Source organism: Amblyomma mixtum, chromosome 3, assembly GCF_055824585.1.
Source record: "Amblyomma mixtum isolate Tamu chromosome 3, ASM5582458v1, whole genome shotgun sequence".
In the NCBI taxonomy this organism is placed as follows: Eukaryota; Metazoa; Arthropoda; class Arachnida; order Ixodida; family Ixodidae; genus Amblyomma; species Amblyomma mixtum.
The window spans coordinates 330388247-330402143 of record NC_143014.1 but is presented as its reverse complement, the minus strand read 5'-3'; the positions used below and the strand labels follow the sequence as shown (position 1 = coordinate 330402143).

Sequence of the window (13897 nt, the reverse complement as noted above, 5' to 3'; positions counted from 1 at the left end):
GACACGGCGCCCTCGAAGTGCTCATCACAGACAGAGGGACGGCATTTACAGCGGAGCTGACGCAAGGCATTTTAAACTACAGCCAGACAAGCCATCGGAGGACAACTGCCTATCATCCACAAAACAACGGACTCACAGAGCGTCTGAACAAGACCATCGCAGACATGCTCTCCATGTACATCGACGCCGAACACAATGTGGCGTTATCGATCCTCGTGTGATAGTATCTATCGTATGAAGTGCACGTGTACTCTTGTGATGCTCGGCGTATGCGTGACGTACTAAGTGTCTGTATATATACTTGTCAGGTTGCTATAAACGGGGCTTTTTCCTTTGGGCGTGGGCCTGGGGGCCACGCACTAGTCTTCATTGATGTGTCGTCCTGCGAAACACCACATGGTGTCAGAAGTGGTTGTCCAGGTTATACGGGACCCACGGCAGACGTAAGGTTACCGCCTGTGGCCGGCCGCCAGCAACATCGTATATCAGCCGGATAACAGTCCAGAAAATGGCGGAAGAAACGAAGGTTTCGTCTCAGCCTTTTTTGGTGCAGCCGCCAGCGAGCTTCAACTTCGACAAGACGTCCGAGTGGCCTGGGTGGATACAAGAATTCGACGACTACCGATTCGCCTCAGGACTTAACGAGCGAACTCAAGAGCCTCAGGTGCGTACGTTGCTGTACACGTTGGGACGACAGGCAGGCAACATTTTCAAGACTTTCAACTTGTCCGAGGAAGACTCGAAGAGATACGACGTGGTGAAGACACAGTTCGATACCAATTTTGTCGCTACAAGGAACTTAGTCTACGAAAGTGCGTGCTTCCATCGCCGCCACCAAGAACCAGGCGAGTCTGTAGATCAGTATGTTACAGAGTTACATACGCTGGCCGATAGATGCGACTACGGGGAGATGAAAGAGCGGATGATTCTCGACCGGTTTGTAGTTGGACTACGGGACGCAAAGTTGTCGGAAGCTCTTCAAATGGATGCGGCGCTGACTCTAAAAAGTGCTCTCACCAAGGCACGCCTGAAAGAAGCTGTGCAGCGACAGCAGCAGGATCTTCGGAGTGTTGTGGTCCGCGAAGAGCATGAATCCCTGACGAGGGCTGAAGTCGACACTGTTCATAGGCGGACATCGAACCAGAGACGTCCGGATCACCAGACGTGTGCCGCTTGCGGTAGGGGCCCTCATTCGAGGTCGTCGTGCCCTGCCAGAGGAGCACTGTGCTACGTGTGCCAGCGCCGGAGACATTTCGCAGCTGTCTGCTCACGGGCACACAGGACCACGGAACCCGAAGCATCGCCTTCAGAGGTAGGCATCTGCAGTCCTCGGGGTGAGCAACCGAACATGAACTGTGTGACATTTTCAGTGGGAGATTTAGCTGTGTCATCTGCAAGGGCTCGCTTTGTTCAGATTGCTATTACTGGTGCAGTTGTTTCGGCGAAAGTTGACACGGGAGCTGAGGTAAATGTTGTCCCAGGGTCGTTTCCAGCGCTGCCGAAGGTACTACAGCCTACTGATGTTATTCTGATGGGACCAGGCGGTGACAGGTTGAACTTGAAGGGAAAGTTTACTGCCGACATTCTGTGGAAGCGTGCTTCGGTTAGACAGGATGTGTTCGTTGTCGATTCTGTGAGCAATGCGATTCTTGGCTTACCCGCAATAGAAGCCCTGGGAATAGTTAAATTTGTGGACGAAGCATCAGTTCACCAGGTAGTGCAGACGCGATTTGGTTCCTTGTTCCGCGGACTGGGGACCATGAAAGGCGAATACTGTATTCGGCTTAAACCAGATGCCGTGCCCTATGCCATTCACACTGCTCGTCGCATACCCATCCCGCTTCGAGACGGCGTAAAACAAGAGCTGGAAGAGATGGAAAAGAATGGGGTCATTCGCAAAGTTCAAGGGCCTACGGAGTGGTGTGCTGGCATAGTGCCCGTCTTGAAGCCGTCAGGACAAGTGCGAATATGCGTTGACCTTACTCAACTGAACAAATCGGTGCAACGCGAACGGTTTGTTCTTCCCACTGTCGATGAGACACTCGGGTTGCTCAGCGGTGCCGTCAAGTTTTCCAAACTCGACGCAAACTCTGGTTTCCATCAAGTGAGGTTAGCAACAGAATGTCAGCCGCTCACAACCTTCATTACTCCGTTTGGCCGTTATTGCTTTGAGCGGCTACCCTTTGGCATAACTTCGGCTCCGGAGTATTTCCAAAACCAAATATGCAAGATTCTTGAGGGAATTCCGGGCGTAGTGAACCTAATGGACGATGTCCTTGTCTTTGGCTCTACTCAGAAGGAACACGACGAACGGTTGTTTCGCACCTTGGAACGCTTGGCCGAAAGCGGTGTGACCCTAAACAAAGAAAAGTGCCAGTTCAGTGTAAAAGAGCTTTGTTTTCTTGGGTGCCGCGTGAGTCAAGATGGCATACGCCCGGATCCAGCGAAGGTTCGCGCAATTGCAGATCTAAAGCCGCCATCGAACGTTGCAGAAATGCGCAGGTTTTTAGGTCTTGCTAATCATTGTTCACGATTCATTCCAGACTTCGCTGAGCGAACGACGCCTTTGCGTCAACTGCTGCAAAAGAACACTGAGTGGGTCTGGGCAGCGCCTCAGCAGATAGCTTTTGATAGCGTGAAGAGTGCTATCTGCTCAGATAGGTGTATGGCTAAGTTTGATGCACAACGTCCAACGATTATTTCTGCAGATGCTTCGTCGTACGGCCTAGGAGCAGTTTTACTGCAAGTACAACCGAATAAAGAAAAGCGGCCAGTTGTATTCGTCTCAAGGTCATTGATACCAACTGAGATGCGCTATGCGCAAATTGAAAAGGAGACCTTAGCTATAACATGGGCCGCGGAACGTCTCGAAAGCTATGTGCGTGGACTGCACATTACTGTAGAAACAGACCACAAACCGTTGGTTACTTTGCTAGGAAAGACTCCACATGACCTGGTTCCGCCTCGCATTCAAAGGTTCAGAATGCGGCTAATGCGGTTCAGCTTTGAGGTGCAGTATGCCCCGGGCAAAAATCTCGAAATAGCTGATGCACTCTCCAGAGCACCAGTGGCAGGCCAAAAGACGAAGAACTTTCTTTCGGTCCAAGAAGTCAACTGTTACGTTGCCGGCGTGTTATCTGAGTTGAGCGAGTCGCAGCACTTCGGGCTAGTAGCCGAAGAACAGGCGAAGGACGAGACTTGTCGTACGTTGTGCCGCTGCGTCCGTGAGGGGTGGCCTAGTCTACATTCGTTATCGGCCGTTTTGAGGCCCTATTGGCAGGATCGCGCCGTTCTGAGCATAAGTAAAGGTGTCCTCATGCACGGCACGCGCATTGTTGTGCCACACTTCCTTAGAAGCAGAATGTTAAAACTGCTTCATGAGGGCCACCAGGGTGTTGTAAGGTGTAGAGCAAGGGCAAGGGAGTCCGTGTGGTGGCCAGGTTTAAGCGCTCAGCTTGCGGTATTCATTGCCGACTGCCGCACGTGTTCCCAATTTCGCTTCCAGCCGTGCGAGCCAATGATCCCGACTGAGACACCTTTTCGGCCATGGCAAAGGGTTGCCGCTGATATCTGCCATGTGAGAGGCTATAACTACTTGGTCATAGTTGATTACTTATCTCGATTTCCAGTATTGTGTCCGCTGACCTCTCTTAACAGCACAGAAGTTATTTATCATCTCAAGAAGGTGTTTTCTACCCACGGTATACCGGAAACGCTGGTAACCGATAACGGTGCTCAATTTGTCAGCCAGGAGTTCAGGCAGTTCGCGAACTGTTACGGATATAAACGTGTGACGTGTAGCCCTAGGTACCCGCAGGCAAATGGGGAGGTAGAAAGAATGGTAAAAACTGTGAAAGAGCTGTTGCTAAAATCTGGTGACCTACATCTGGCTTTGTTAGCATACAGGGACACGCCGGGACCCCTAGGAAAAACGCCAGCAGAGCTACCCATGGGGCGGCGCCTTCGCACTACCTTGCCTCTCCACCCAAAGAAGCTGGCACCCAAGACCCCCAATCTCAAAGAAGCACGGGAAAAAGACGCAGCTTTCAGGGACACTCAGCGGCAAAATTATGATCGCCGGCATGCTGCCCGACATATGTTCCCGTTAGTGCCAGGTGATTCTGTTTGGGTCAAGGACTACAGGCGGGAAGGTGTGGTGCTCCAGCGCGCAAAGCGGCCACGCTCGTATATTGTGGTTTTCGAGAGCGGGGGCCAGATTGAACGAAACCGGCGAGCGCTAATCAAGCAGGCGCCAAACAGAGTCTCGGATTCCATGGACGGGGAGTATGAATTTCTGTCTAGCCTAGACGGTACAGAGGAGAACGGAAACTCTGTTTCTATTGCACAAACTGTCCCAGACGGTCCCGAGGAGGTCGGAATGGAAGCTCTCCCAAGTGATCAGTTGCAGCCGCCGCCAGAAACCTCTTCGCCTGCGGTACAGGGTGAACATGTCACACGCTTTGGTCGAATAGTAAGAAAGCCGGAACGGTACGGTGTTAGTGAATGCCACTCATGGAACCATTGAATCGTTGTTGTATTTTGTTTCGCAAGTTGCTGCTTTAGTTTTCTCAAAAGGAAAGGGAAGATGTGGCGTTATCGATCCTCGTGTGATAGTATCTATCGTAGCAAGTGCACGTGTACTCTTGTGATGCTCGGCGCATGCGTGACGTACTAAGTGTCTGTATATATACTTGTCAGCTTGCAATAAACGAAGCTTTTTCCTTTGGGCGTGGGCCTGGGGGCCACGCACTAGTCTTCATTGATGTGTCGTCCTGCGAAACACCACACACAAGACGTGGGACTTCATTCTGCCCTACGTTATCTTCGCCTATAACACTGCCGTCCAGGAGACAACCAGGTCTACCCCATTCGAGCTTGTATACGGCAGGAAGCCCACGACAACACTCGACGCAATGCTCCCGCACGTTTCAGACGAAGACAACCTCGACGTCGCCGCCTACCTTCATCGCGCCCAGGAAGCCCGAAGACTTGCGCGGCTTCGCATAAAAGACCAGCAGCACACCGACGCTCGACGCTACAATCTGCGCCGACGAGACACGCATTGCAAGCCAGGTGATCGTGTTTGGATATGGACACCAATTCGCCGCCGTGGATTGAGTGAAAAGTTGCTGCGACGCTACTTTTGCCCATATAGGGTTCTACGCCGCATCGGTGACCTGGACTATGAAGTCATCCCCGACGGAACGGCAGCATCTCAGCGACGACGCACGCGCCCGGAAGTCGTACATGTCGTACGTCTTAAACCCTATTATGAACGCTAAAGGACTCGAAGTTTGGATTATCCGTGTTTATTTTCATTTTAAAGCATCGAGACGATGCTTCTTTGGGAGGGGGGTAATGCCACGTATCATTGTAATGTCCGTTCGTTCGCGCAAGGCCGCACGAAAGGGGTGTTATCATTTTTGTTTGTGACGCGAGAAGCGACCGGACTAATCTCAATTGATCACAGCCCCGAAGAGCGGCATCTACGTGTTTCCAGATTACTCTAGATGATCTCCACCTGTTATCTCGAAGTTTCCTTGCCGGCTTTAAATTGAACGATGCCGCGAGCAGCGGGCATTCGTAGTTCGACGACTGACGAGCACGTTTGTTGCTTACTCCGCCGCCGAGTGACTCAGTTCTTTTGCGGGCGCAAGTCAGCCTAAATAAAGAGCTTCGTTTTAAAGTCTTCCTGGTGTCTTCCTGACCGCTGGACTGCCGTCACTACAACGTGACACTATCCATCAGTGTGGTTTTAAAAAGGCATGCTCCACAACAGACCACTTAGTTCGCCTCGAAAATACTGTTCGAGAGGCTTTCATACACAAAAAACACTGTCTCGCTGTCTTCTTCGACCTCGAAAGGGCGTACGACACTACTTGGAAGTTCGGTATCCTCGGCGATTTGGCAGAGCTTGGCATCCGGGGAAGGATGTTGAACTGCATAAAAGACTTCCTATCCAGCCGTTCCGTTCACGTACACCTTGGCTCAACCATCTCGAAGAAGTTTGTTCAGGAGAATAGAGTACCACAGGGGTGCATTTTAAGCACTACACTCTTTGTCGTGAAAATGAATTCATTAGCCCAAATAATCCCAAAATCAGTTATGTACTCGGTTTATGTTGACGATCTCCAGATCGTCTGCACATCAACCAACATGTCAACATGGGAGAGACAAGTACAACTGAAAATAAATAAACTAGCGGCATGGGCCGACACATTGGTCTTGGTCTAAACACATTGATTACGTATGTAATAAAACGCTAAAAAAAACTAGGTTATCTACGACGCACGCTACCCAATTCACCAAAAGACACAAAGCTACTGTTGTATAAATCTCTAATCCGCCCTGTTCTTGATTACGCAGCTGTAGTGTGGAACCCGTACAAGCAGTTTGAAATTAACATGTTAGAAGCAGTCCAGAAAAAAGCTGTGCGTTTTATGTCATCGTTATGATCGCGATTTCTCACCCTCTTCTACACTTCTCTCATTGAATTTAACCACGCTCTCCGCCCGTCGCCACATTGAATCACTAAAATTCTTACATTGTATCGTCAATTCCTCGGTAAGGCTCTCAGTTAACCACTACATTAACTTTGTACCTTTATCATCTACAAGAAGTCATCACGAGCTAAATTTAATACCGTATTTTGCACGTACTAATTTGTTCAAATTCAGTTTTTTTCCCCGTTCAATAGAAGCCTGGAATTCTCTACCTGGATCCATTCGTTCATCTCCAGTTCAAAGTTTTGTAACTGCCATGGAAGACACATAATACCTGAATATTCCTACCGTGCCATTAACAGTTCATTTTTTGTTTGTTACTTTTTGTGTGTTTTGAACTTCATTGTGCTCACTTTGTACATTTTGTTGTATTTTGTTACCTTTAGTATTTTGCTTTTTGTTTTTTCCCACTCCTGCCATAGCGCATATAATTGCGCTGCAGTATGTATAAATAAATAAATAAACAGATTCCAGTTCTCTCCTCAAAAAACAGTGGCCGTCATGTCCTCTCTCAAACTAGGCGTACAGAACAACCCCACCCTCCCCCTGAGGGAAACAGAATTACCGGTACATGAACAGCACAAGGTATAATTTTTGATAAAAAGCTCACATTCCTTCCACACATTAACAACCTGAAAAAGAAAGCTTCCCGATCCTTAAATGTCCTAAAGGTTCTTTCATGTAAACGAAGGGGGTCCGACAGGACATGCCTTTTGCATATTTATAGTGCTCTAGTACGACCCTGCCTAGATTACGGGTGCATCGTATATGGGTCTGCGAGACCATCTTACCTAAAACGACTGGACCCCGTACATAACCTTGGTTTACGCCTCTCAACTGGCGCTTACAGGACATCCCCGATAAACAGTCTCTAAGTCGAAGTAAATGAACACTCCCTTACAAATAGAAGAGCCATGCTGACATCCGCATATGTACTAAAAACCGGTTCACTGCCAAAGCATCTCTGCTGCCCCATAGTTACAAAACGCCAATCCAGACAACTGTTTAACAACAAACCCCAAGCAATCAGACCACTGCTCCTTCGTTTTGAAGAAAAATGCGAAGAATTAGGTATGCTGAACACACTGTCCAATATTGCCCCGAGACTCCACCCACTGCCACCTTGGTACAGCTTTCCCTCAGTATGTGATCTTACATTGACGCACATCCACAAAAAGCAAACTCCACAAGAATATATACTGCAGGAATTTTTGGCTGTGGAGGAAAAGTACAAGGATGACATGGATTTTTACACAGATGGCTCGAAAATAGCACACTATGTTGGGAGTGCAGTAGTACAAGAGAAAGAAGAAAAAATAGTCAGCTGCCTGAGTGCGAAACAGTTTTCACGGCAGAAAGTTACGCCATTGCTGTCGCGGTTAAAAAAATAATCAAGAAAAACATACAAAAATGTGTCATCTACACTGACTCCCTCATCGTAATTACAGCACTAAACTTCAGAAATGCAGTTCAACCCATAATAAGAGACATAATACATGACATAATGAAAGCTGGAACAAAAAGACTTATAAAAAAAGTTTTGCTCGGTCCCCAGTCACGTGGGAATTAGGGGAAACGAGAGCGCTGACGCATGTGCCGCACGTGCTCGTAATGTACAAATAAAAAATTCAATATACCTTATAAAGGCTACATGAAACTGGTTAAAAATAAACTTAAAGGAAAATGGCAGGCTCCATGGGGCAAAGAAGTTAACAAGCTACACTTAGTAAAGGCTGTCCTTGGTGAATGGAAGACCTGCGTGCACCAGAAGCGTTTTATGGAAGTAATTTTATGTTGTCTGTGCATTGGACACACACATCTCAAACACAGTTTCATGCTAACAAAACAAGAGAAACCAGTCTGTGAGAAATGTGCAGATGAACTTACAACTAATCACATTTTATTCTCATGCGTGAAACTTGAAAAAATAAGGAAAAAGCACTTCACTCGATTTTAAAATGAACTCATTCCTTTTCACCCTACACTGGTCTTAAGCAACAATGCAATCGTTGACATATCTTGTGTTTTTGAGCTTTTTTACAGAGGCAGGATTTCTCGAGGGACTATAAATTCTGATCCACAGCTTTGCTGCACTTTTCATACACGTCAGTCGTCTTCTCATTCCCGAGAAGAATACTCAGGTCTTTACTTGATGGGTTGGGAGCCTCGGAATCCTGGCCAGCCAAGGATCGCCACTGAGGTTACTCGACTTTCTTTAAAGGTTTTAGAAGTGACATTCCTAAATTTCTTTCCAAGCATTACAGTGTAGCAGCAACTAAATTTTTAGGCTCTTTACACCACCGATTTTTTTTTGCTTTTTAGAAAAATTCTACACATCTTTTTTCCTCCACCTCGAGCTTGGCGCATGATAGCCTTAGATGCTTATGCGCCACTAAACCCAACACAACAAACAAACACTACAGTCCAGAAATGCAGTCATGCCATCACTAGGAACTGTCATGCATAACATAACAAGGATCGTAACACAAGGCCATAACATAAAATTATGTTGGGTTCCAAGCTATGTCGGAATTGATGGTAACGAGAGAGTGGACGCATGCGCTGCTCAAACCCACAACAAGGAAATACAGAAAATAAGCATGCCAGATAATGATTGTATGAAGCTATTTCAGAGCAAACTGAGGAACAAATGGCAGAGCACGTGGAATAGTCAGATAAATAACAAGCTACACTCAATAAAACCAATATTAGGAGAATGGAAATCGTGTACACGTCAGGAAAGCTTTTTTGAAGTTATTTTATGTCGTTTGCGTATTGGACACACACACCTTACGCACAGCTTTCTACTAACAAAACAAGACAAACCTACCTGTGAAATATGCGGAGATTAACTCACAGTAACTCATTTTTTAATCTCATACAGAGAACATGAAACACTCAGAAACAAGTTTTTTACCCCGTTTTACAACCAACACACCCCTTTTCACCCGTCATTGATTCTAGGTGAAGTAGTTCTTATTGATAAGTCGAATGTTTTTAACTTTGTAAAAGAAGCCAATGTACTCTCTGAACTCTGAATAATGATCAGTTTTTAGAACTTGCGAATTTTTTTCGAACCACACCTCAGACACCCTCTCGTCGTGAGAAGACGGCTCAGGCTGAGGTAACTATTCCATCGGTTGGGGACCTCGAGATCCTTGCACAGCCAAGGATGGCTGCTCAGGTTGCCGACCCTCTTTAAAGCATTTACCATAAGTCACTTCTAAAATTTCTGTCTTATATTTTTACTAGGTTGCACGAATTACTTTTTAAGCCCTTTACACCACCGTTCATTTAGACTTTTGTATATCATCTACATAAAATAATTTTCTATACCCTGAGCTTGGCGCATGATAGCCTTAGTCGATTATGCGCCATTAAACTCAACTCAGTAAACAAACTAACAACATGGGTAGATAAAAATGGTTTCAAGTTTTCCACGCAAAAGTCAGTAGCTGTTCTCTTCTCGCTTAGAAGAGGACTGCACACTGATCCCAGCCTTTTCCTGAACGAGGCCACATTGCCTGTAAAAGACGAGCACAAATGTTTAGGAATATCATTTGACAAAAAACTCACATTCCTGCCACACATAAACACCCTTAAAAAGAATACTTCCCGATCCCTGAATATACTAAAACTACTCTCACGAAAACACTGGCGCCTCGATAGGCCATGTCTCTTACAAATTTGCAGCACTGTAGTACGCTCTACCTTAGATTATGGATGTATAGTTTATGGGTCAGCCAGACCATCGTACCTTAAACGACTGGATCCAGTGCATAATTTAGGTTTACGTCTCTCCACACGTGCATAGAGAACGTCGCCCGTAACCAGTCTCTATGTAGAAACCAACGAACCATCACTTACAGACAGAAGAGCCATTCTCACATGCTCGTACATTCTAAAGATCCGTTCACTGCAGAACTATACGTGTTATCCAGTCGCCACAAAGTGTCCATTTAGAACACTGTTTAATAACAAACCACAAGCTACCCGGCCACTATTGTGATTTGAAGAGATGCGCCAAAATTTCGGTGCACTAAACAGACTGCCAAGCATTGCTAGAAGGCGAGATCCACTGGTACAACTTCCCTGCAATCTGCGATCTCAGTCTTACACAGTTCGATAAAAAACTAATTCCCAAGAACATATAATACAAGAATTCCTTACACTGCAGGAAAAGTACAGTACTTTCACTGCTTTTTATACAGATGGTTCAAAAACTGATGCTTACGTCGGAAGCGCAGTGGTGCAAAGTAATTGGTATAAAATAGTAAGGCTTCCACAGTGTGCATCCGTCTTCACTGCGGAATGTTACGTCATCTGTGTACCCGTAGAAAAAAACAGTAAACAAGAGTCTCGCAAACACTATTATTTACACTGATTCACTAAGTGTCCTTACAGCCCTTAACTATACAAATGGAACCACTCCGCTGCTTGGCGACATCATACACAATATAACAGCCATCACTCAGGGACAAAACATAAGGCTATGCTGGGTATGAAGTCATGTCGGCATAAAAGGCAACGAAAGAGCAGACTTCTGCGCTGCCCAAGCTCGGGGTAAGCAAATTAAAAATGTAAATATGCCGTATAAAGATTGCGTAAGCTTAGTACATCTTAAAGCACGACAAAAATGGCAGTCCGTTTGGAACAACGAAATAAATAATAATGCCGCGAATCTTTGTAATGTTTTCTAGTGTTTGTTCATGATTCAAGGCTGCCGACATGCCGTTTTATCGCTTCGTTTGTGACGCAAGACGCGCCTAGATTCATCTAGATTGGTCGCATCCAGGCGGAGCCGATTCTACTTTGCGCCAGAATGTTCTAGTAACTTTCCAAGCTTTATCTCGAATGTTCGCTATCAGCTTTAAGAAGAGCACGGCCGACAGCGGCGGGGATTCTGTTCGAGGACCGCCGAGCACTCTTGTTGCTGCGCCGCCGCCGAGTGATTCAGTTCTTTGCGCGCGCAAGTCAGCCCAAATAAAGAGTTCCGTTTCAAAGACGTTCTCGGTGTTTTCCTGTTCGCCGTACTGCTGTCACCACTACGTGACATCTGGTGGAGGTGCTGACCTGCTATCCAGCTATGCCCCTCACGATGGAACCTGGTCACAACCAACGCCCGTCGTGCTTAGCCAGACCCGTGAGCCTCCATCTTTCCGTGGAGAACCACACGAGGGTGTAGAAGACTGGCTGGACTTGTACGACCGTGTGGCAGCGCTGAACACCTGGGACGACAGCGCTAAGCTTCGAAATGTTTATTTTGCATTAGATGGCACTGCGAAAACGTGGTTTGAAAACCACGAATCTTCCCTCAAGACCTGGGCTACCTTCAAGAAGCAGCTTGCGGGTACGTTTACCAGCGTCGTAGGTAAGGAAAGAGCGGAGGTCCTGCTTCAGACAAGAATTCAACGTCCAAACGAGACCTTGACTGCGTATTTGGAAGACATGAATCCTCTATTCAGACACGCCAACCCCGACATGACTGAGGAAAAGAAGCTGTCCTTCCTGATGCGTTGTGTGAAAGAGCAACTTTTCGCCGGCCTGATCCGGGATCCTCCAAAAACCGTCGCCGAGTTTGAAGCTGAAGCTTCAACCATCGAAAAGACCCTGGACGCCCGGACCCGGCACTACAACCGACCACTTCAAGTCCTGCCCACAAGCCGCCCACAAGATACCCAAGCAAGCGATTACAACCTTCGAGATCTAATACGCGAAATTGTTCGCGAAGAACTTCCCCGACTGCTGCCATCCCTAACACAGCCGACGCAAAGGACGCTTACGGACGATGGCGTCGCTCACAGACGTTATCTCCCCGCAGGGGGGCGTCTGCAGCATGCAGACGTTGGTGAGTGGCGACACCACGGGGTTAACCCGAGCATCCGCAGGGACATCTCCGCAGGGGGATGATGGTGAACAATGCGTCACCACGGACCCGAGCATCCGCGCTTAGCCGTGCGTGGCATCGCCGTGTCCGGGGAAAAGGGGATCCTGGTGGTTGAGCCGATGCCGAGCGTTTGGACCTTAAGGCCCCTCGGCGGAGGCAACACGCCACGTTGGCCCCAGCTTCCTGTAGACGGCACCTCCGGCCTGACCCGACCGGGGGAAATCGGCAGTCGCCTTTTCCTGTTCTCTTCTCCATCTTTAACTTTCCTATCTCCTTTCTTACAACTTTCCTGTATCCTCCTCCCTTCTTGGTGTTTCCTTGTTTTCTGGCGGCGAGGGTTAACCTTGTGTGGCTGTCAAACCTGTGTCTTGCTATATTGGGTTATAGTAGTGGTGTACAGCTGGCGTGGGCAGGGCTTGTTTTTCAAGTTCCTGTCCTGTCCCCATGTTGGGCTCCGCGGTGGGCGGTTAGCACTGTTGCCGAACACCAAACATTTTTTATGGCTTCTCATTTTTTCAACACTGATCTCCCTCTGAAAAGAGGGCGCACCGAGACATCGAAGTTTTTCACAAAAAATGCAACCACATTCCCACGTTTCCATGTTGTTCACAGCGAAGATGAGGAAAAGACTGCTCGACTTGTATCTCCATTCACTGTCACCAAGACCTTGACAGATGCCATTGGAGAGGGATATAAAATCAAAAAGCTAGCAAATGGCGACCTGCTCATGGAAATATTGTACAACCATCAACAAGAAAAACTGCCTGAAGTGAAAACGTTTGGAGAAATCCCAATCACAATCAGCCCACACCGTTCGTTGAACACTATTCGGGGAGTTATCTCGGACGATGACCTGAAATATGTAACCGACGAAGAACTTCTGGAAGGCCTAAAAGAACAAAACGTCACTAATGTATATAGGATAAAAATGAGACGAGACAATAAGGAAATACCGACAAGGCACATCGTTCTTACTTTCGCATCGAGCATCCTCCCAGACTCTGTAGAAATAGGCTATATGAAACACCAACTCAGACAATATATTCCAAATCCGGGACGCTGCTTCAAGTGCCAAAGGTACGGCCACAGCTCCCAGAGCTGCCGGGGCCAACTAACATGCGCCAAGTGTGCTTCCCATGAACACGACTCAGAGAAATGCGAAACTGTACCACACCTGTGTGTAAATTGTGAGGGCAGCTATTCTGCGTACTCACGTGCATGCCCAGTTTGGAAACAAGAAAAAGAAATTGTGACAATCAAAGTATAAAAGAAAACATAACTTTCAGAGAGGCTCGGAAACGAGTCACATCATCTATACACAAACCTTCCTTCTGCGTTGTGGTGCAACACGGCACAGCATCACAGTGGCCTTCGGCACCTAGCCAGGTCTCACACAGTGGGCCTGGAGCAGGGCCACCCGTGCCCCTGGTGGCAGCAGCTAGTCCTGCGCCACCAGCCATGAAACAGGCCGCGCGGACCTCCAGGTAAGCAGGCCCCAAGGCCCCTC

The 13897-nt window shown here is 47.5% G+C and overlaps 1 protein-coding gene across 1 annotated transcript; it reads left to right on the top strand.

The window, feature by feature from the left end:
* Nucleotides 1-508: 508 nt before the first annotated feature.
* On the top strand, nt 509-13852 carry LOC149355933 (uncharacterized). Its single transcript, XM_089576223.1, has 3 exons — nt 509-1312; nt 3752-4435; nt 13748-13852. The coding sequence occupies exons 1-3, from the start codon at nt 509-511 to the stop codon at nt 13850-13852; spliced, it is 1593 nt and encodes a 530-aa protein (XP_089432349.1).
* Nucleotides 13853-13897: the final 45 nt, after the last annotated feature.

Excerpts from the sequence above, each read along its gene's own strand:
- LOC149355933 (XM_089576223.1), top strand. The coding sequence starts at position 509 with ATGGCGGAAGAAACGAAGGTTTCGTCTCAGCCTTTTTTGGTGCAGCCG. Across the intron at positions 1,313-3,751 it reads CCGAAGCATCGCCTTCAGAG|GAGTTCAGGCAGTTCGCGAA; the intron begins GTAGGCATCTGC and ends TTTGTCAGCCAG. Across the intron at positions 4,436-13,747 it reads CAGAAACCTCTTCGCCTGCG|CATCACAGTGGCCTTCGGCA; the intron begins GTACAGGGTGAA and ends AACACGGCACAG.